Source organism: Nycticebus coucang, chromosome 8 (assembly GCF_027406575.1).
Source record: "Nycticebus coucang isolate mNycCou1 chromosome 8, mNycCou1.pri, whole genome shotgun sequence".
NCBI lineage: Eukaryota > Metazoa > Chordata > Mammalia > Primates > Lorisidae > Nycticebus > Nycticebus coucang.
Window position 1 is genome coordinate 42,674,743 of NC_069787.1, and position 22,292 is coordinate 42,697,034.

The 22,292-nt window shown below is 37.3% G+C and overlaps 1 protein-coding gene across 1 annotated transcript in view; it reads left to right on the forward strand.

Annotated features, from left to right (window-relative positions):
- Positions 1 to 22,292, forward strand: part of DNAH12 (dynein axonemal heavy chain 12) — a 305,069-nt gene that overhangs the window by 154,788 nt on the left and 127,989 nt on the right. Inside the window, exons 39-43 of the mRNA XM_053600535.1 lie at positions 7,059 to 7,225; positions 8,097 to 8,352; positions 10,397 to 10,696; positions 11,737 to 11,915; positions 13,341 to 13,533. Coding sequence (XP_053456510.1) covers positions 7,059 to 7,225; positions 8,097 to 8,352; positions 10,397 to 10,696; positions 11,737 to 11,915; positions 13,341 to 13,533 — 1,095 coding nt within the window. The remainder of the gene's footprint in view (positions 1 to 7,058; positions 7,226 to 8,096; positions 8,353 to 10,396; positions 10,697 to 11,736; positions 11,916 to 13,340; positions 13,534 to 22,292) is intronic.

The following is a 22,292-nucleotide window of genomic DNA, read 5'->3' on the forward strand; positions in this document are numbered from 1 at the left end:
TATCCTTATGATAAAAGGATTTTTTTCCTTCTGGGTAGATGCCCAGTAATGGGATTGCAGGATCAAATGGGAGGTCTAGCTTGAGTGCTTTGAGGTTTCTCCATACTTCCTTCCAGAAAGGTTGTACTAGTTTGCAGTCCTACCAGCAGTGTAAAAGTGTTCCCTTCTCTCCACATCCACGCCAGCATCTGCAGTTTTGAGATTTTGTGATGTGGGCCATTCTCACTGGGGTTAGATGATATTTCAGGGTTGTTTTCATTTGCATTTCTCTAATATATAGAGATGATGAATATTTTTCCATGTGTTTGTTAGCCATTCGTCTGTCATCTTTAGAGACAGACGAATATATTCATGTCTATATTCATGTCTCTTGCCCATTGATATAGGGGATTATTAGCTTTTTTCATGTGGATTAATTTGAGTTCTCTATAGATCTTAGTTATCAAGCTTTTGTCTGATTGAAAATATGCAAATATCCTTTCCCATTGTGTAGGTTGTCTCTTTGCTTTGGTTCTTGTCTCCTTAGCTGTACAGAAGCTTTTCAGTTTAATGAAGTCCCATTTGTTTATTTTTGTTGTTGTTGCAATTGCCATGGCAGTCTTCTTCATGAAGTCTTCCCCCAGGCCAATATCTTCCAATGTTTTTCCTATGCTTTCTTTGAGGATTTTTATTGTTTCATGCCTTAAATTTAAGTCCTTTATCCATCTTGAATTAATTTTTGTGAGTGGGGAAAGGTGTGGGTCCAGTTTCAGTCTTTTACATGTAGACATCCAGTTCTCCCAACACCATTTATTGAATAGGGAGTCTTTCCCCCAAGGTATGTTATTGTTTGGTTTATCGAAGATTAGGTGGTTGTAAGATGTTAGTTTCATTTCTTGGTTTTCAATTCGATTCCAAGCGTCTATGTCTCTGTTTTTGTGCCAGTACCATGCTATCTTGACCACTATGGTTTTGTAGTACAGACTAAAATCTGGTATGCTGATGCCCCCAGCTTTATTTTTGTTACAGAGAACTGCCTTAGCTATACGGGGTTTTTTTCTGGTTCCATACAAAACGCAGAATCATTTTCTCCAAATCTTGAAAGTACGATGTTGGTATTTTGATAGGAGTGGCATTGAATAGGTAGATTGCTTTGGGAAGAATAGACATTTTTAACAATGTTGATTCTTCCCATCCATGATCATGGTATGTTCTTCCATTTGTTAATATCCTCTGCTATTTCCTTTCTGAGGATTTCATAATTTTCTTTATAGAGGTCCTTCACCTCCTTTATTAGGTATATTCCTAGGTATTTCATTTTCTTTGAAACTATGGTGAAGGGAGTTGTGTCCTTAATTAGGTTCTCATCTTGACTGCTATTGGTGTATACAAGGGCTACTGACTTGTGGACATTGATTTTATATCCTGAAACATTGCTGTATTTTTTGATGACTTCTAGGAGTCTTGTGGTCTTCTAGGAGACTCCTCTAGGAGTCTTAAAGTCTTAGAGTCTTTGGGGTTCTCTAAGTATAAGATCATGTCGTCAGCAAAGAGGGAGAGTTTGACCTCCTCTGCTCCCATTTGGATTCCCTTTATTTCCTTGTCTTGCCTAATTGTATTGGCTAGAACTTCCAGCACTATGTTGAATAGTAAAGGTGACAGAGGACAACCTTGTCTGGTTCCAGTTCTAAGAGGAAAAGCTTTGAGTTTTACTCCATTCAGTAAACTATTGGCTGTGGGTTTGTCATAGATAGCTTCAATCAGTTTTAGAAATGTGCCACCTATGCCTATACTCTTCAGTGTTCTAATTAGAAAAGGATGCTGGATTTTATCAAATGCTTTTTCTGCATCTATTGAGAGGATCATGTGATCTTTATTTTTGCCTCTGTTAATATGGTGGATAACGTTTATAGACTTGCGTGTGTTAAACCAGCCTTGCATCCCTGGGATGAAGCCTACTTGATCATGATGAATGACTTTTTTGATGATGAGCTGTAATCTATTGGCTAGGATTTTGTTGAGAATTTTTGCGTCTATGTTCATGAGTGAGATTGGTCTGAAATTCTCCTTTTTGTTTGGGTCTTTTCCTGGTTTTGGTATCAGGGTGATGTTTGCTTCCTAGAATGTGTTGGGGAAGATTCCTTCTTCCTCAGTTTTTTGGAATAATTTCTGCAGTACAGGAATAAGCTCTTCCTTGAAGGTTTGATAGAATTCTGGAGTGAAGCCATCTGGACCAGGGCATTTTTTGGTTGGAAGATTTTTTTTTTTTTAATTTTTTTTGTAGAGCCAGAGTCTCACTTTATGATCCTCGGTAGAGTGCCGTGGCCTCACACAGCTCACAGCAACCTCCAACTCCTGGGCTTAAGCGATTCTCTTGCCTCAGCCTCCCAAGTAGCTGGGACTACAGGCTCCCGCCATAATGCCCGGCTATTTTTTGGTTGTAGTTTGGGCCAGGCCGGGTTTGAACCCGCCACCCTCGGTATATGGGTCCGGCGCCTTACCGACTGAGCCACAGAAGCCGCTGGTTGGAAGATTTTTTATTGTTTGTTTGATCTCAGTGCTTGAAATTGGTCTGTTCAGGAGCTCTATTTCTTCCTGGCTAAGTCTAGGGAGAGGGTTTGATTCCAAATTTTGATCCATTTCCTTCACATTGTCAAATTTCTGGGTGTAGAGTTTCTGGTAGTATTCAGAGATGATCTCTTTTATCTCTGTGGGATCAGTTGTTATTTCCCCTTTATCATTTCTGATTGAGGTGACTAGAGATTTTACTTTTCTATTTCTCATTAGTCTGGCCAATGGTTTATCTATTTTATTTATTTTTTTCAAAAAACCAACTCCTTGTTTTCATTAATTTTCTGAATGATTCTTTTGTTTTCATTATCATTGATCTCTGATTTTATTTTGGATATTTCTTTTCTTCTACTGAGTTTAAGCTTAGATTGTTCTTCTTTTTCCAATTCCATAAGATGGCTTGTGAGATTGTTGATGCACTCTCTTTCTGTTTTTCGAATGTAGGCATTAAAGCGATGAATTTTCCTCTCAAAACTGGTTTTGCAGTATCCCACAGGTTTTGGTAGCTTGTGTCTTCATTGTTGTTATGCTCAAGGAAGTTAATGATTTCCTGTTTTATTTCTTCCTTCACCCATCTGTTATTCAACAGAAGATTGTTTATTTTCCATGCCTTTGTGTGGGGTCAAGTGTTTTTGTTAGAGTTGAGTTCCACCTTTGGTGCCTTATAGTCTGAGAAGATACAAGGTAAAATTTCAATTTTGATTCTGTCGATATTTGTTTTGTGTCCCAGGAGATGAACAATTTTGGAGAATCTTCCATGGGGTGATGAGAAGAATGTATATTCTTTATCTTTGGGATGGAGTGTTCTATATGTGTCTATCAAGCACAGTTGTTCGAGGGTCTCATTTAAATCTCTTATATCTTTGTTTAATTTCTGTTTAGAGGATCTGTCCAGCTCTGTAAGAGGAGTGTTAAAGTCCTCTGTTATTATGGTATTATCAGATATCATATTGCTCAGACTGAGTAAGGTCTGCTTCAAGAATCTGGGAGCATTTAAATTGGGTGCATAAATATTTAGAATTGAAACATCTTCTTGTTGTATTTTTCCCTTGACCAATATAAAGTGACCATCTTTGTCTTTTTTGACTTTAGTTGCTTTAAATCCACATGAATCTGAAAATAAGATTGCAACTCCTCTTTTCTTCTGAATTCCATTTGCCTGAAAAATTGTCTTCCAACACTTGACTCGGAGCTTTAATTCGTCTTTTGAAGCCAGGTGTGTTTCTTGCAGACAGCAAATGGATAGCTTGTGTTTTTTAATCCAGTCAGCCAATCTATGTCTCTTCAGTGGGTAATTCAAGCCATTAACATTTATTGAGATAATTGATAAGTGTGGTAGTATTCTATTCATCTTAATTTGTGAGAGTCCTTGCTTAGTTTTATCTTTTGCATCAGTGTGGAGGTTAGGTTCTGTCCTTCAATTTCTGAGTTCTTACTTTGCTGCTGGTCCATTGTGGTGGTCAGTGTGCAGAACAGGTTGAAATATTTCCTGTAGAGCTGGTCTTGTTGTGGCGAATTTCCTCAATGTTGGTATATCTGTAAATGATTTGATTTCTCCATCAATTTTGAAGCTTAGCTTAGCAGGGTACAGAATTCTGGGCTGGAAATTGTTCTGTTTAAGTAGATTAAAGGTAGATGACCATTGTCTTCTTGTTTGGAAAGTTTCATTAGAGAAGTCTACGGTCACTCTGATGGATTTGCCCCTGTAGGTCAACTGGTGCTTACTCCTGGCAGCTTGCAGAATCTTTTCTTTTGTGTTGACTTCGGACAGGTTCATCACAATGTGTCTTGGAGAAGCTCGATTAGAGTTGAGGCGACCTGGGGTCTGATATCCCTCTGAAAGCAGTGTGTCAGAATCTTTGGTGATATTTGGGAAATTTTCTTTTATAATATTCTCTAGTATGGCTTCCATTCCTCTGGGGCATTCTTCTTTCCCTTCTGGAATTCCTATAACTCGTATGTTGGAACGCTTCATAAAGTCCCATAATTCTGACAGTGAACGTTCTGCTTTCTCTCTCTTCTTTTCTGCCTCTTTTACTATCTGAGTTATCTCAAAAACTTTGTCTTCTACCTCTGAAATTCTTTCTTCTGCATGGTCTAACCTGTTGCTGATACTTTCCATTGCATCTTTAAGTTCCCTAATTGACTGTTTCAGTTCCTTCAGCTCTGCTATATTCTTTTTATATTCTTCATATCGTTCATCTCTTATTTGATTCTGTTTTTGGATTTCCTTATGGTTTTCCACTTTATTAGCAATTTCCTTCACTGTTTCCATCATTTCTTTGATTGTTTTCATCATGTGTATTCTAAATTCCCTTTCTGTCATTCCTAACATTTCTTTGTAGGTGGAATCCTCTGCAGTAGCTACCTCCTGGTCCCTTGGCGGGGTTGTTCTGCACTGGTTCTTCATGTTGCCTGGAGTTTTCTGCTGATTCTTCCTCACGAGTGATTTCTTTTATCTGTTTCCTTGCCCTAATTTTCCTTTCACTTCCTCTTGCTCTTTAAGTTCTCGTGCCTGTGGACTATGGGTTCGATGAGTCCTTTTCGTACAGGACCAGAAGGGTGAGAAGGTTGAAGAGCAAGAAGGGGATAAAAGAAAGGAGGACCAAGTGAAAACAAAAAAAAAATAGAGAATGGAGAGGGGGTGGGTAAAAGGAATATTGACAAAAAGAAGAGAGGCACAGAAAGAGGGAGACAGAGCAATATAGGTGTGCAGTAGGGTACTTTGACACAACCTTAAAAAAAACCCACCTTCTGGGTGTGCCCAGTTTGGTGGGTCCCTTGAGGTCAGCAGCTCTTTGCTAACCTGATCAGACAGAGTACCCCACCTCCACCAAGTAGAGAGGAAAGACAAAAATGCTATAAATCAAACCAAAACAAGCAAACAGAAAACTTTACAGGATAAAATTGGGTGAAAAACCAAATAATAGCAGTAGAAACACTAGCAAAAATGAAGTTCTAGTTATTGAAAAAGACAGCAATGGGAAATTATAATTAAACTAGAAAAATTGAGAAAGAAAAAAGATCTATACAGAAAATGTTGAAATTAAAAAACAAAACAACATCAACAACATCAAAATAAAAAAACAAAGAAACAAACAAAAAAAATCACAACCAAAAACAATGCAGTATGTATATGTTGTTGAATATTGTCTGCGCAACACGTGGTCTTCTGCGGTATGAGACGTTAATCACAGTTCTGGTACAACTGGAGGCTGCTGATTTCTCAAACCCCAGCAGGTAGACACCCTAAATCTCTCTTCAGCCCACTTAAAAGGCACTTTGAACTTATAAACTCACTGAGCAGAAGCTTTCCCAGGAAAGGGCTTATCGCTGGAATCACTACTGAAGTGGCTATCCAGTTACCTAGTGTGCCAAAATCGGTCTCACTCTGTCCCTGAGGGTTAGGGCTGCAAGGCGGCTCAGACCCCACCCTTAGGCTACTCAGTTGCTAGGTTACCAGCTCCCACCCGATTCTAGCTGCGACCTTGAGGGCGGAGCTTGCCGGGGCGGATCACTCACAATGGCTCCCTGTGGCCCACAGCCAAACACTATTAGCTCCATCTGGCTCAGCAGCTCAGATTGGGGCCGTAGACAACGGCCAAAGTTCTCCACACTCTCGCTCAGGCTCTCCCCAAGGCAGTTCAACCGAGTGCCAAATCCAAAGACACCAAAACAGTTCATAGGTAAGGCCTTTCTGGTTTGTAGTCTCGCTGCTACTGAACTTACAGTTGCCGGCGGGTTTAGACTGATTGAACACACGCGACCACTTGCCGGTTTTCCACTGTTTTAGTCCTCCTCTTGGGGTCCAGAAGTCTCTCGCTGACTCCCTGTATCCTCAAAGGGGTGATGATAGGCAGATCCCACCAGCCAGAGATGCCTGGAGTCCTATCTCCCCAGACTCACAGTGCCCAGATGCAAGGAAGCTATTACTCGGCTGCCATCTTGCTCTCCTCTGACTCCCTTTTTTTTAAAAGCCTAAGAAGAAGCAATAATTGTTTCTTTTTTTTTTTTCTTTTTTTTCAGTTTTTGGCCAGGGCTGGGTCTGAACCCACCACCTCTGACATACGGGGCTGGCACCCTATCCCTTTGAGCCACAGGCACCGCCCACAATAATTGTTTCTTAACTGTAGAAAGCAGTTAAGAAAGACACACACGCGCGTGCACACACACACACACACACAAGGTGGCATGGATTGTGGGGGACCCAAGAAGAAATGAAAGAACTTTCAGGGCAGCGCCTGTAGCTCAGTGGGTAGGTTTACTCGGGAGGCTGAGGCAAGAGAATCACTTAAGCTCAAGAGTTGGAGATTGCTGTGAGCCATGATGCCATGGCACTCTACCAAGGGCGGCAGAGTAAGACTCTGTCTCAAAAAAAAAAAAAAAGAAAATCCATAATTTCTAGCACCATAGCTTGCTTTTTTTGTTGATACTGATTTAACATAAGCAATGATGATCTTGTATTCAATTATAGGTAAATATGCCACTCTTCTTTCTTTACATTTTAGAACATTATTATGGCTAGATTAGACAAAAGACGCAAAGGAGTTTTTGGACCACCTATGGGAAAGAAGTGTATAATTTTTATAGATGATATGAATATGCCTGCACTGGAGAAATATGGAGCTCAACCTCCTATTGAATTATTAAGACAGTTTTTCGATTGTGGAAATTGGTAAGTATTGAATTCAAATCTCAATAAGCCATGTTGAAGTTATATCTCATTTTATACTTTAGTTTTTCAAAGCAAAATATTATATTTTCCAAGTTATTTGCTTGGAAATAACTTGATACTATTCTTGATACTATTTTTTTTTGAGGTTTTAAGTTGATAGTAAATTAAGAGAAAGGCATAGAGATTTCCCATATATTCCCTGTTACACATGTATAAACTCCCCATTATCAATGTCCCACCAGATTGGTATATTTATTATAATTGATGAGCCTATCTAGACACATCATGATTGCCATAGTTTATCCATAGTTTATTTTAGGGTTTGCTTTTCATGTTGAACCAAAAACACAAAAATCAGCTAGATATAGTAGCATGTGCCTGTGGGCCCAGTTGCTTGGGAGGCTGAGGCGGGAGGATTGCTTGAGCCCATGAGTTTGAGGTTGCTGTGAGCTGTAATGCTGCCACCGTACTCTAGCTCAGGCAACAAAGAGAAGCACTGGGCAAAAAGAAAAAAAGGAAGGGAGGGAGGAAGAAAAAAAAAAGAAAAGAGAGAAGGAGAGAAAGAAAGGAAGGAAAAGAGAAAGAGAGGAGAGTCAAGTTGGAAGGAAGAATAGGAGGAAAGAAAGGGAAGGGCACCAGAGAGAGGGTCAGTATAGAATAACCCAAGATCTGGGCACCAGAATCAATGTCACTGAAGGGAGACATAGAATTCTGCTTAAAAAAAAAAAATTATCTCCTAAATGAAACATTATCTAAAGTTCTTCCTTTTAAGGAAGCTAAAATCAGATTAAATTTCTAAGGAGATCTGTATTTCATTCCATTGTAATGTCTTTATAGCAGATTGTTTAAAATTTTTTATGTATTTTTCAAGGTATGACCTTAAGGACACAAGTAAAATCACTTTGGTTGACATAGAGCTGATTGCTGCAATGGGCCCTCCAGGTGGTGGAAGAAATCCAGTCACTCCCCGTTTTATTCGACATTTCAACATCTGCAGTATTAATTCTTTTAGTGACGAAACTATGATTCGAATTTTCTCATCAATTGTAGCATTCTACCTTAGGACTCGTGAATTTCCTCCAGAGTACTTTATTGTTGGGAACCAGATAGTCAGTGGGACTATGGAGGTGAGCAAATAACACTATGTCAAGTGTCGTTATATGACATATTTACCTCATTTGGCCCTTACTTTTATTTTTTATCATTTTTTCACTGTAGCCATTTACTTTGGTCTTTAGTATCAGAGAAACTTTTCAGAAAACTTGAGAATAGGTAAATCACAGGCTTTAAAATCAGGGAATCGAATGAGGGTTGAGCCTTAACTGCTATTAACCAACTATACGACTTTGTGCAAGTAATTTGACCTTCTAGAGGCTCTGCTTTTTAATCATTAAAGTGGGATATAATACCCTATTATAGGAAAATCGTTCCAGAACTAGTATCCGCCACATCATAGACATGTTCCCGCTTGTTAGCTTCCTGCTCTGATGTTTGTCAATTTTCTGCACTTTCCTCCTATTCTTGCTTGTCTTTCAAAAAAATAAATTTAAGGAACTTAAAAATACATTACTTTTAGTCAAACCACATAACTTGGAAGTGGCAGTGAAAAGACAATAAAAGGGAAATATAAACGTGGAAAAAGAAAATGAGATTGTACAGCCAAAGAATAGCTTAAATAATTTATATAGGGTGTGTTATCTGTCTCTGCTCAGAGGCCAGAGCCAGCCTCAGCTCAAAAGGTAAAGGAAAAACTGAATTTAAAGGGAAGTCAGTGATAATCTCATAAAACTAAGCTATTTGGAAGCTTTATAAAGTGGGGTTCACTTTTGGGATCACTGCAAGAGGAAGCAAAAGCTACCTAGAACCATTCCTTCAGTTTCCAAGAACATTATATCTTCTAACATTCTTCTTCCCGTATTTCGGTGGAAAATTTGTGCTGTTAAAGAAGCTATGAACAAAGAGGTGGTACATTTTTTCTGATATGGAAGAGTGTTTCTGTTTATAAGATATAACATCTATATTTTAGATATCTCATGGAAAGACATGGGAGGTGGTCAGTAGAATGGGATACAGAAAAGATCCCCCCTCTTTTTTTTTCTGTCTTTGAAGCATTTTGTGTGGAATTGGAGCAGAGGGATGAATCAGAGAACACATATGAATAAAAAATAATTTCGTTTGGTTTTCTTTTTTTAAGCTGTATTATAAAAGATTTAAATCACCCTCCTTTAAGAGAATATTAAACTTCATTTGGTGACTTCAGCATATAATAAAAATATCTGCATTTCTGTGTTATAGTCAATTAAGACATAAGGCGGATGGGGAGAGAGAATATGGGAGAGAAGGGAAGGAGGAGAATGAATTGATTAGTTTTGAAGTAAATAGTAATAAAAAGCAAATTATTTTGTTCTCTTCATTTGGAATACTTCAGAATATGTTCTCTGCTTTCATTTTCTTTTCTTTTTTTTTTCAATTTTATTTTTTGGAGTCTCACTTCTTTGCCCTCAGTAGAGTGCCATGCCACCAGAGCTCACAGCAACCTCATACTTTTGGGCTCAAGTGATTCTCTTGTCTCAGCCTCCCAAGTAGCTGGGACTACCAGCCCCTGCCACAGCACCCTATTTTTTTTTTTTTTTTGCAGTTTTTGGCTGGGGCTGGGTTTGAACCCGCCACCTCTGGCATATGGGGCCGGTGCCCTACTCCTTTGAGCCACAGGCGCCACCTGCATCCTGCTATTTTTTAGAGATGAGGTCTCACACTTGTTCAGGTTGGTCTTGAACCTATGAGCTCAGACAATCCACCTGCTTTGGCCTTCCAGAGTGCTGGGATTACAGGCGTGAGCCACCTCGTCTGGCCCTCTGATTTCATTTTCTACTAAAGTTTTTTACTATTTAATTCCTGCACATTCACCTTTAAAAGGAACAGCCATAATAACTGGAAATAAATGTATGTCTCTTTCTGGGCTTGGATGGAATCAGATAAAATTAAGTTCCGTTAACTTTGTAATGCCTCACTGAGTGCCATAAACCAAAATAAACCATGTTAGGTTTAGGACTATACAATTTTTCTAGCTGATATAATCTGATAGAATAAATAAAATATTTTGTATAATATATATTTGTTACATGACTTTGTTGATTATAAGAATTTTATGTTTGCCTTTTCCATATTCAGGTATATAAACGATCTATGGAAAATCTTTTGCCTACTCCCACAAAATCTCATTATACTTTCAACTTGCGTGATTTTTCACGTGTCATCCTGGGCTGCTTACTCATTGAAAGAGATGCTGTGGAGAGCAAGCACACTATGACCCGTCTGTTTGTGCATGAGGTCCTCCGAGTATTTTATGATCGCCTTATTAATGATAGTGATCGAAGCTGGCTGTTCAAGTTAATCAAATCTGTTGTGAAGGACCACTTTAAAGAATCATTTGATAGTATCTTTTCACATTTGAGGAAAGAGAATGCACCAGTGAGTATATTAAATGATTACAAACGTGTCAAGTTAAAATAGTACAGTGGTATGAGTTGTTACCATCAATTAACGTACCTTTTAAAAATATCAACTCTTCTTAATGAACATACTTTTTAGCTTTTCTCATAGATAGTTGTTTATTTTGATATTTTCTTCAGAGGAATGTAACATAGAAATTCTTTAAAGAATAAAACTTTGTATGGCAGGAATTAAATGATATAATAGATGTGAAGTGCTTAACAGGACAACCATCCTTTAGTAACTACTCAGTAAATGGGAGTCCTCCAGAATGATTTCTCCATCCTCCAAAAAAAAAAAAAAAACTTTTTTTTCCTCACTGGATTGTACTCTTTTTTAATTTCAGAATATTACAGGGGAACACATGTTTTGGTGACAGAGGTTGTTTTCTACATTTCAGGTCAAAGTTATAAGTGAGCCCTTCACCCAGAATGTGTGCATTATACCCATTAGGTGTGAGTTAACTCAGCTCATCTACATGATTCTTGTTGAGTTTTACTTCTCTATGTGCACATAAGTGTTGACCCTTTAGTTCCAATTTAGTACTGAGTAAATGTGGTGTTTGTTTTTCCATTCTTGCAATTCACTTAGAAGAATGTTCTCCAGGTCCATCCAGGTGGTTACAAGATTCTAGAGCACTTTTTTTTTTTATGGCTGAGTAGAACTCCATGGTATACAAATAACACATTTTTTTAATCCACTCATATATTAATGGACATTTGGGTTGTTTCCATATCCTTGCAACTGTCAATTGTGCTGGTATAAGTGCAAGTGTCTTAATGATAAAATGTCCAACAACAGTACTTATATGATAGAAAAAAGCTTACTTTTCTATTTCCTAATGATATAATTTCAGGTATTAATCTTACAAGCATATTATTTACTACCCTAATGTTTTAAAAGAATTATCTAATTAATAATCATTCCATTAACTGGATGAAATTAAGTTTTTTACATTTTCTTACATCTACTTTAGAAAAACCTATAAGTTTCATAACTTGTTGATTTCCTTTCTATAGGTAACCGAGGAGGACTTAAGAAATCTCATGTTTGGTGACTATATGAATCCTGACCTTGAAGGAGATGAGAGAGTTTATATTGAAATTCCAGACATTCATCATTTTAGTGATGTTGTGGACCAGTGTTTAGATGAGTATAATCAAACTCACAAAACAAGAATGAATCTTGTCATTTTTAGGTATCTATATTTGGCATTTGACACTTGAAATTGCTATCTATAAAATTTTATTATGAAAAGTTATGCACAAAAGGTATAAAGAAAAATACAGTGAATAACCTTTTACTCATCATCCAGCTTAAGACATAAAGTATTAACAATTTATTTAAAGTTCTCTGTTGTAGCCATCCTCCCTCACTGCACTCTCCATCATAACCTGTAGTAGTAAAAAGAAACTCATGTATTTTTGGACTTTCATTATCTATGTGTGTGTCATGTACCTAAACTTATGTGCACAGTCTTCTTTTGCATCTTTTAAAATTGTCTATAAATGGTATAATAATGGGTGTAATCTTCTGCAAGTTGGTTTATTCCATATTGTTTGTAAGAGTCACAAAAAAATGAATATTTACAACTATATCGCCTATCGTATAATTATACCACAGTGTAATCATTCTTCTGAGATAAAATTTTAGGTTATTTCTAGATTTTGCTCTTGTAAAAAAATGCTTTGAAAAATCGTGTGCATATCTCCTTGAGGACATGTGTGAGAATTTCTCTAGGCTATTTTCCTTGAAGGAGAATTATTGTATCATGGTATATAAGCATCTTTGACGTTCCTAAATTTTGCCAAGATACCTTCAAAATTGATTATTACTTCTAAGAGCTGCCATCGTTCTTTACCCTTGCCAACGCTTAGGATTGCCAGACTTTATAAGTTTCTCCAGTTTAAGGAGATTGGAATGGTATCTCATTGTAGTTTTTTAATTTCTTTTATTTTATTTTTTTTTATTGTTGGGGATTCATTGAGGGTACAATAAGCCAGGTTACTCTGATTGCAATTGTTAGGTAAAGTCCCTCTTGCAATCATGTCTTGCCCCCATAAAGTGTGACACACACCAAGGCCCCACCCCCCTCCCTCCTCTCATTGTAGTTTTAATTTTAATTCTCCTAATTACTAGTGGAGCGAAGTGTTTTTCTAAATTTGTTATTTTATGGATAACTAATTTTCTATTTTTCACATAGAAATCTTAATATTAAGAAAGTAAAGAAATATATTTAATAAAAGAAAAAATGTACTGACAGTTTAAGTAGTGAAGGTTTCAGTCAATTTGTATAACTTATGTATTAAATTTCCTGAATTTGAAGTTTTAGTTTTCCTCTGAAAATGCCTTTGAAAAATCATGCTTTTTAATAATAAGCTCTATAAAAAGGGTACAATTGTAACTTTGATTCAATCTATACAAAAACAAAATACGCAAGCAAAATATGTATACTCCCTGATATTATGAAATTTAAAAAAATTAAAATTAAAATAAAATAAAATTAATATAGTAACATATGGGACAACAAATCACCTTCTTCTAGGAAAATAAAAGAATAGTTACATGTAAATATACATTAACATTTCCATTGTCATGTATAATAAGGTTGTTTTTGTGGCAGGTATGTTTTGGAACATTTATCAAGAATATGTCGAGTTCTCAAGCAGTCTGGTGGAAATGCTTTGCTTGTTGGAGTTGGAGGGAGTGGTCGTCAGTCTTTAACTCGTCTGGCTACATCCATGGCAAAAATGCAGATTTTCCAACCAGAAATTTCTAAGAGCTATGGTATAAATGAGTGGAGAGAGGATATAAAGGTAAAGTTATGAAGAAACTTAGTATCCAAAATGGCAGTAATGCATTCTTTTCCTGTAAAAAGAGAGCCAGCCTATGTAGCTGTGTACTGAAGACCTGGGTGGTGAAGATAATAATACTATCCATAGAGCACCTACTGTGTATTCTGAACTCTGTCTTGAGTGCTTTACCTACACGATTTCACTGTATAGGCACAATAATGCAATGCAGCAAGTGGGTTATCTCTTTGCTTTACTGAAGCTGAGGGAGATGTGATGCAGCAACACAGCAAGGCTTTCTAACTCAAGCCTAATCCACTAGGACTGTACTATTCCACTGCTTCTGCCTTTAAAATACATTAATACATAATGTTTGTAATATTTATGGGGTACATGTGATATTTTGATACATGCATAGAATGTGTAATGATTAAGTCAGAGTATTTAGGATATCCATCACCTAGAACATTTATCATTCCTTTGTGTTGGGAATATTTCAAAGCTTCTCTTCTAGCTATTTTGAAATACACAATACATTGTTGTTAACTATAGTTACTCTACTGTACTATCAAAAACTGGAACGTATTCCTTCTAACTGTATGTTTGTACATTAACCTACCCTTTTTCATCCCTTTCCCAATCCCCCTTTTCCAGCCTCTGGTAACTGTCATTCTACTCTCTCCCTCCTTAAGATCAACTTTTTTGTTATAGCACCCACATATGAGTGAGAACACTCAATCTTTGCCTTTCTATGCCTGGTTTGTGCTTCTGACTATATATTCTAGTTCAGAAAGGACTTTTTCAGATTGATTTCCAGTATACTGTTAAATATGAACCTCATGATGATGGATGGTAATGTTATGAATATTGTCTTAATAGTCATCTTTAATAAGTCATCAGTAGTCATGATTACTTAAAAGCTCTGTTGCTATCCTAGTAACCAACAGAATCATGGAGTGCATACTTAGGGTCACATCCTCATGTGCCTGGCAGTATGCAGTCTATAACAGAGATATGATCCAAAAAAGACAAGAGTTATTGGTGGACTTCTTTGACTTTAACTGACCCTTATATACTAAATTTCTACATCCTGAAAGTTAGTATAGAGAAAAGGGTTTTTCTTGACTACTTGCAGATGGAAATGGTAGAATCCAAGCTAATATCAATAAGTCTACGTAGACATGAAAGGAAAAATTATATTTACATTGCTTCTTTCCTTCTCTTTCTTTTTCTTCTTTTCTTTTCTCTTCTCTTTTCTTCCCTTCCCTTCCCTCTCCTCCTCTCTCCCTCTGTCCCTCCCTCCCTCCTCCTTCCTTCCTTCCTTCCTTCCTTTTTTGATAAGGTCTTGCTCTATTGTCTAGGCTGGAGTACAGTGGTGCTATCATAGCTCACTGCAGTCTCCAAACTGTGGGCTCAAGTGATCCTTCTGCCTCAGCCTTCTGAGCACCTGGGACTACAGGCACACACCACCATGCCTGGTTAATTTTTTAAATTTTGTTGCGTGACCCGAGATGTGAATGAGCAGCAGCTTTGCTGTAGGTGTAAACTCGCTCCTGTAATTATTAAGTCAAGAAACAGACTATACACCATGGGATGGCATATAGCAAAGTTCTTTATTCCAAGTTTAAGTTTTATACTCTTCCAGTCACATACACACCTAATCCATTATCTATTAGCTGAATTTTAACTTGAAAGGAAATATTTATCATATCAATGTAACCACTTGTGTAGTAAATCTCTTCCTTTAAACAGTGACTAGTTTTCCGAGCAGGGCACAAAGACGAAAACAGCTACAGGGGGACAGAGTTAATAGAAGAATATCTTCAAGCATTCACTCAGTTTACTCAGTATGAAGTAATGACTGTGACCTTCCTTCAGGGCAGAGCACCTATAGACCTCTGAAAATACGTTGTTAACATATGTCAACCCTCTGGCCCGTATCTCTGAGGAAGGGCGGCATGCCCTTGGATCTCAGGTTTCACGGGGTGTACTGCTTCAGAGAAAAGGCCTAAGGAATTTTCCAAAAAAGCCTAACTCTGTGAGTAACCCAGGGGGGGTCCAAGCCTCTTAAGCCTCTGGAAGAAAAGCATGTCATTTTAAACTCACGCTGAATTTACTTTGTGTGCTTGATGTAGGATAAGTTTATTTCTAAATATTATCTTACATTTCCCCCCTTTTGTTTTTATTATTCATATCTGTCATCATTAAAGCAAACACTTGCGCATAACGTTCATTTTCGCTTTGTGCATGCTTCACTCTTTTACAAATCAAATATAAAATGAATCCAATAATTAAAAATAATGCTAATGATCCTACAGAACTTCCTATAAGTCCTTGTATTTTTGGGATAGGATTCATTTGTTCAATTCCATCAGCTATGCCTTGTAAAATCTGATCTCCATCTATTCTTTGTAACTTATTTTCCAAAGTGGAGTATATCTCATGTTGTAAATTTACAATTTCCTTAGTCAAATTATCATGGTTTAACAAATGCTTTTTAACATTCTCCCAAGGGAATTTACTCTCATTATATTTAACAGGGGTTGTACAAAAAGTAGTTATATTCCAATCACATTTCAACTTTGTTTCTTTAAGCTAACTAATTCATCCCCTAACATAACAACAGCTTGTTCTAAGTCAGCAATTTCATTATATAACTCAGTGTCAATTTGTTTTTGAGCCGTCCATAATTGTTCAGAGTCTTTATGCCAATTAGCCATAAAATTATGTGTTTTAATCCCTTGAGTTAAAGCCACGCCAGAGACAGCAGCAGAAGCTCTCACAGCAATAATTCCTAGAATAATAGCAAATAAAAGTCCAATAAATCTCTTCATTCTTCTCAAAACTCAATCAGCCAGAAGTTGAAGAACTGTCAGGGCAGAAGATTCTTGCCACGGTCTGGTCAAATTCACTGGCATCCACACACCTGTCCTGGCTCTCAACAAATACAACTGTTCCTTTTGAGGATTAAAACTTAGAGAACTATTAATACAAGTAAACAGTTGACACACAGGACAAAATAATTCTCCTGTTTTTTTCATTCCACTTTATGTTGCCTTTAAGCCACACAAAGGGTAATTGAACACAATCTTGAATGTATCTTTCATCATGGACAGTAAATTCCATACCATAAGTATGAGATGTGGTGGTTTGATGATAAATCAATCCACCAGTCCAACCCTTCATAGGTTTTAGAGCTGCTGCTACGTTCCACAAATGATTTTGTTTAGGAAAGCCATAAATTCCAGGTGCGGGGGGTGCATACCCAACATCTGTCCAACTCATAGGTGTTGTCGTATTAATACTGATTTTATTTTTTTTATTTTTTTATTTTTTATTTTATTTTATTTTTATGCTTTTTTTTTTTTTATTGTTGGGGATTCATTGAGGGTACAATAAGCCAGGTTACACTGATTGCAATTGTTAGGTAAAGTCCCTCTTGCAATCATGTCTTGCCCCCATAAAGTGTGACACACACCAAGGCCCCACCCACCTCCCTCATTCCCTCTTTCTGTTTCCCCCCCATAACCATAATTGTCATTAATTGTCCTCATATCAAAATTGAGTACATAGGATTCATGCGTCTCCATTCTTGTGATGCTTTACTAAGAATAATGTCTTCCACGTCCATCCAGGTTAATACGAAGGATGTAAAGTCTCCATTTTTTTAATGGCTGAATAGTATTCCATGGTATACATATACCACAGCTTGTTAATCCATTCCTGGGTTGGTGGGCATTTAGGCTGTTTCCACATTTTGGCGATTGTAAATTGAGATGCAATAAACAGTCTAGTACAAGTGTCCTTATGATAAAAGGATTTTTTTCCTTCTGGGTAGATGCCCAGTAATGGGATTGCAGGATCAAATGGGAGGTCTAGGTTGAGTGCTTTGAGGTTTCTCCATACTTCCTTCCAGAAAGGTTGTACTAGTTTGCAGTCCTACCAGCAGTGTAAAAGTGTTCCCTTCTCTCCACATCCATGCCAGCATCTGCAGTTTTGAGATTTAGTGATGTGGGCCATTCTCACTGGGGTTAGATGATATCTCAGGGTTGTTTTGATTTGCATTTCTCTAATATATAGAGATGATGAACATTTTTTCATGTGTTTGTTAGCCATTCGTCTGTCATCTTTAGAGAAAGTTCTATTCATGTCTCTTGCCCATTGATATAAGGGATTGTTGGCTTTTTTCACGTGGATTAATTTGAGTTCTCTATAGATCCTAGTTATCAAGCTTTTGTCTGATTGAAAATATGCAAATATCCTTTCCCATTGTGTAGGTTGTCTCTTTGCTTTGGTTATTGTCTCCTTAGCTGTACAGAAGCTTTTCAGTTTAATGAAGTCCCATTTGTTTATTTTTGTTGTTGTTGCAATTGCCATGGCAGTCTTCTTCATGAAGTCTTTCCCCAGGCCAATATCTTCCATTGTTTTTCCTATGCTTTCTTTGAGGATTTTTATTGTTTCATGCCTTAAATTTAAGTCCTTTATCCATCTTGAATCAATTTTTGTGAGTGGGGAAAGGTGTGGGTCGAGTTTCAGTCTTTTACATGTAGACATCCAGTTCTCCCAACACCATTTATTGAATAGGGAGTCTTTCCCCCAAGGTATGTTCTTGTTTGGTTTATCAAAGATTAGGTGGTTGTAAGATGTTAGTTTCATTTCTTGGTGTTCAATTCGATTCCAAGTGTCTATGTCTCTGTTTTTGTGCCAGTACCATGCTGTCTTGAGCACTATGGCTTTGTAGTACAGACTAAAATCTGGTATGCTGATGCCCCCAGCTTTATTTTTGTTACAGAGAACTGCCTTAGCTATACGGAGTTATTCCGGTTCCATACAAAACGCAGACTCATTTTTTCCAAATCTTCAAAGTACGATGTTGGTATTTTGATAGGAATGGCATTGAATAGGTAGATTGCTTTGGGAAGTATAGACATTTTAACAATGTTGATTCTTCCCATCCCTGAGCATGGTATGTTCTTCCATTTGTTAATATCCTCTGCTATTTCCTTTCTGAGGATTTCATAATTTTCTTTATAGAGGTCCTTCACCTCCTTCGTTAGGTATACTCCTAGGTATTTCATTTTCTTTGAAACTATGGTGAAGGGAGTTGTGTCCTTAATTAACTTCTCATCTTGACTATTATTGGTGTACACAAAGGTTACTGACTTGTGGACATTGATTGTACATCCTGAAACATTATTGTATTTTTTGATGACTTCTAGGAGTCTTGTGGTTGAGTCTTTGGGGTTCTCTAAGTATAAGATCATGTCGTCAGCAAGGAGGGAGAGTTTGACCTCCTCTGCTCCCATTTGGATTCCCTTTATTTCCTTGTCTTGCCTAATTGTATTGGCTAGAACTTCCAGCACTATATTGAATAGTAAAGGTGACAGAGGACAACCTTGTCTGGTTCCAGTTCTAAGAGGAAAAGCTTTGAGTTTTACTCCATTCAGTAAAATATTGGCTGTGGGTTTGTCATAGATAGCTTCAATCAGTTTTAGAAATGTGCCACCTATGCCTATACTCTTCAGTGTTCTAATTAGAAAAGGATGCTGGATTTTATCAAATGCTTTTTCTGCATCTATTGAGAGGATCATGTGATCTTTATTTTTGCCTCTGTTAATATGGTGGATAACGTTTATAGACTTGCGTATGTTAAGCCAGCCTTGCATCCCTGGGATGAAGCCTACTTGATCATGATGAATGACTTTTTTGATGATAAGCTGTAATCTATTGGCTAGGATTTTGTTCAGAATATTTGCGTCTATGTTCATGAGTGAGATTGGTCTGAAATTCTCCTTTTTGTTTGGGTCTTTTCCTGGTTTTGGTATCAGGGTGATGTTTGCTTCCTAGAATGTGTTGGGGAAGATTCCTTCTTCCTCAATTTTTTGGAATAATTTCTGCGGCGTACAGGAATAAACTCTTCCTTGAAGGTTTGATAGAATTCTGGAGTGAAGCCATCTGGACCAGGGCATTTTTTGGTTGGAAGATATTTTATTGTTTCTTTGATCTCAGTGGTTGAAATTGGTCTGTTCAGGAGCTCTATTTCTTCCTGGCTAAGTCTAGGGAGAGGGTGTGATTCCAAATATTGATCCATTTCTTTCACATTGTCAAATTTCTGGGCATAGAGTTTCTGGTAGTATACAGAGATGATTTCTTGTATCTCTGTGGGATGAGTTGTTATTTCCCCTTTATCATTTCTGATTGAGGTTACTAGAGATTTTACTTTTCTATTCCTCGTTAGTCTGGCCAATGGTTTATCTATTTTATTTATTTTTTCACAAAACCAACTCCTTCTTTCATTAATTTTCTGAATGATTCTTTTGTTTTCAATTTCATTGATCTCTGATTTGATTTTGGATATTTCTTTTCTTCTACTGAGTTTAGGCTTAGATTGTTCTTCTTTTTCCAATTCCATAAGATCTCTTGTGAGATTGTTGATGTGCTCTCTTTCTGTTTTTCGAATGTAGGCATCTAAAGCGATGAATTTTCCTCTCAAAACTGCTTTTGCAGTATCCCAGAGGTTTTGGTAGCTTGTGTCTTCATTGTTGTTATGCTCAAGGAAGTTAATGATTTCCTGTTTTATTTCTTCCTTCACCCATCTGTTATTCAACAGAAGATTGTTTAATTTCCATGGCTTTGGGTGGGGTCGAGCATTTTTGTTAGAGTTGAGTTCCACCTTTAGTGCCTTATGGTCTGAGAAGATACAAGGTAACATTTCAATTCTTTTGATTCTGTTGATATTTGTTTTGTGTCCCAGGATATGATCAATTTTGGAGAATGTTCCATGGGGTGATGAGAAGAATGTATATTCTTTATCTTTGGGATGGAGTGTTCTATATGCATCTATCAAGCACAGTTGTTCTAGAGTCTCATTTAAGTTTCTTATATCTTTGTTTAATTTCTGTTTAGAGGATCTGTCCAGCTCTGTAAGGGGAGTGTTAAAGTCCCCTGTTATTATGGTATTATCAGATATCATATTGCTCAGACTGAGTAAGGTCTGTTTCAAGAATCTGGGAGCATTTAAATTGGGTGCATATATATTTAGAATTGAAACATCTTCTTGTTGTATTTTTCCCTTGACCAATATAAAGTGACCATCTTTGTCTTTTTTGACTTTAGTTGCTTTAAATCCACATGTATCTGAAAATAAGATTGCAACTCCTCTTTTCTTCTGAATTCCATTTGCCTGAAAAATTGTCCTCCAACCTTTGACTCGAAGGTTTAATTTGTCTTTTGAAGCCAGGTGTGTTTCTTGCAGACAGCAAATGGATGGCTTGTGTTTTTTAATCCAGTCAGCCAATCTATGTCTCTTCAGTGGGGAATTCAAGCCATTAACATTTATTGAGATAATTGATAAGTGTGGTAGTATTCTATTCATCTTATTTTGTGAGAGTCCATTGCTTAGTTTTATCTTTTGCATCAGTGTGGAGGTTAGGTTCTGTTTTTTAATTTCTGAGTTCTTACTTTGCTGCTGATCCATTGTGGTGGTCATTGTGCAGAACAGGTTGAAGTATTTCCTGTAGAGCTGGTCTTGTTGTGGCGAATTTCCTCAATGTTTGTATATCCGTAAATGATTTGATTTCTCCGTCAGTTTTGAAGCTTAGCTTAGGGTACAGAATTCTGGGCTGGAAATTGTTCTGTTTAAGTAGATTAAAGGTAGATGACCATTGTCTTCTTGCTTGGAAAGTTTCATTAGAGAAGTCTGCGGTCACTCTGATGGATTTGTCCCTGTAGGTCAACTGGCGCTTACTCCTGGCAGCTTGCAGAATCTTTTCTTTTGTGTTGACTTTGGACAGGTTCATCACAATGTGTCTTGGAGAAGCTCGGTTAGAGTTGAGGCGACCTGGGGTCCGATGTCTCTCTGAAAGCAGTGTGTCAGAATCTTTGGTGATATTTGGGAAATTTTCTTTTATAATATTCTCTAGTATGGCTTCCATTCCTCTGGGGCATTCTTCTTCCCCTTCTGGAATTCCTATAACTCGTATGTTGGAACGCTTCATAAAGTCCCATAATTCTGACAGTGAACGTTCTGCTTTCTCTCTCTTCTTTTCTGCCTCTTTTACTGTCTGAGTTATCTCAAGAACTTTGTCTTCTACCTCTGAAATTCTTTCTTCTGCATGTCTAACCTGTTGCTGATACTTTCCATTGCATCTTTAAGTTCCCTGATTGACTGTTTCATTTCCTTCAACTCTGCTATATCCTTTTTATATTCTTCATATCGTTCATCTCTGATTTGATTCTGTTTTTGGATTTTCTTTTGGTTATTTTCCACTTTATTAGCAGTTTCCTTCATTGTTTCCATCATTTCTTTCATTGTTTCAACATACGTATTCTAAATTCCCTTTCTGTCATTCCTAACATTTCTGTATAGGTGGAATTCTCTGCAGTAGCTACCTCCTGGTCCCTTGGTGGGGTTCTTCTGGACTGGTTCTTCATGTTGCCTGGAGTTTTCTGCTGATTCTTCCTCATGGGTGATTTCTTTTATCTGTTTCCTTGCCCTAATTTTCCTTTCACTTCCTCTTGCTCTTTAAGTTCTCGTGCCTGTGGACTAAGGGTTACAGGACCAGAAGGGTGAGAAGGTTTAAGAGCAAAAAAGGGATGAAAGAAAGGAGGACCGAGTGGTACGAAAATAAAAAAAAAGAGAAAAATAGAGAAGGGAGATGGGGTGGGTAAAAGGGATATTGACAAAAGGAAGAGAGGCACAGAAAGAGGGAGACAGAGCAATATAGGTGTACAGTAGGGTACTTTGATACAACCTTAAAAAAAAACTACCTTCTGGGGGTGCC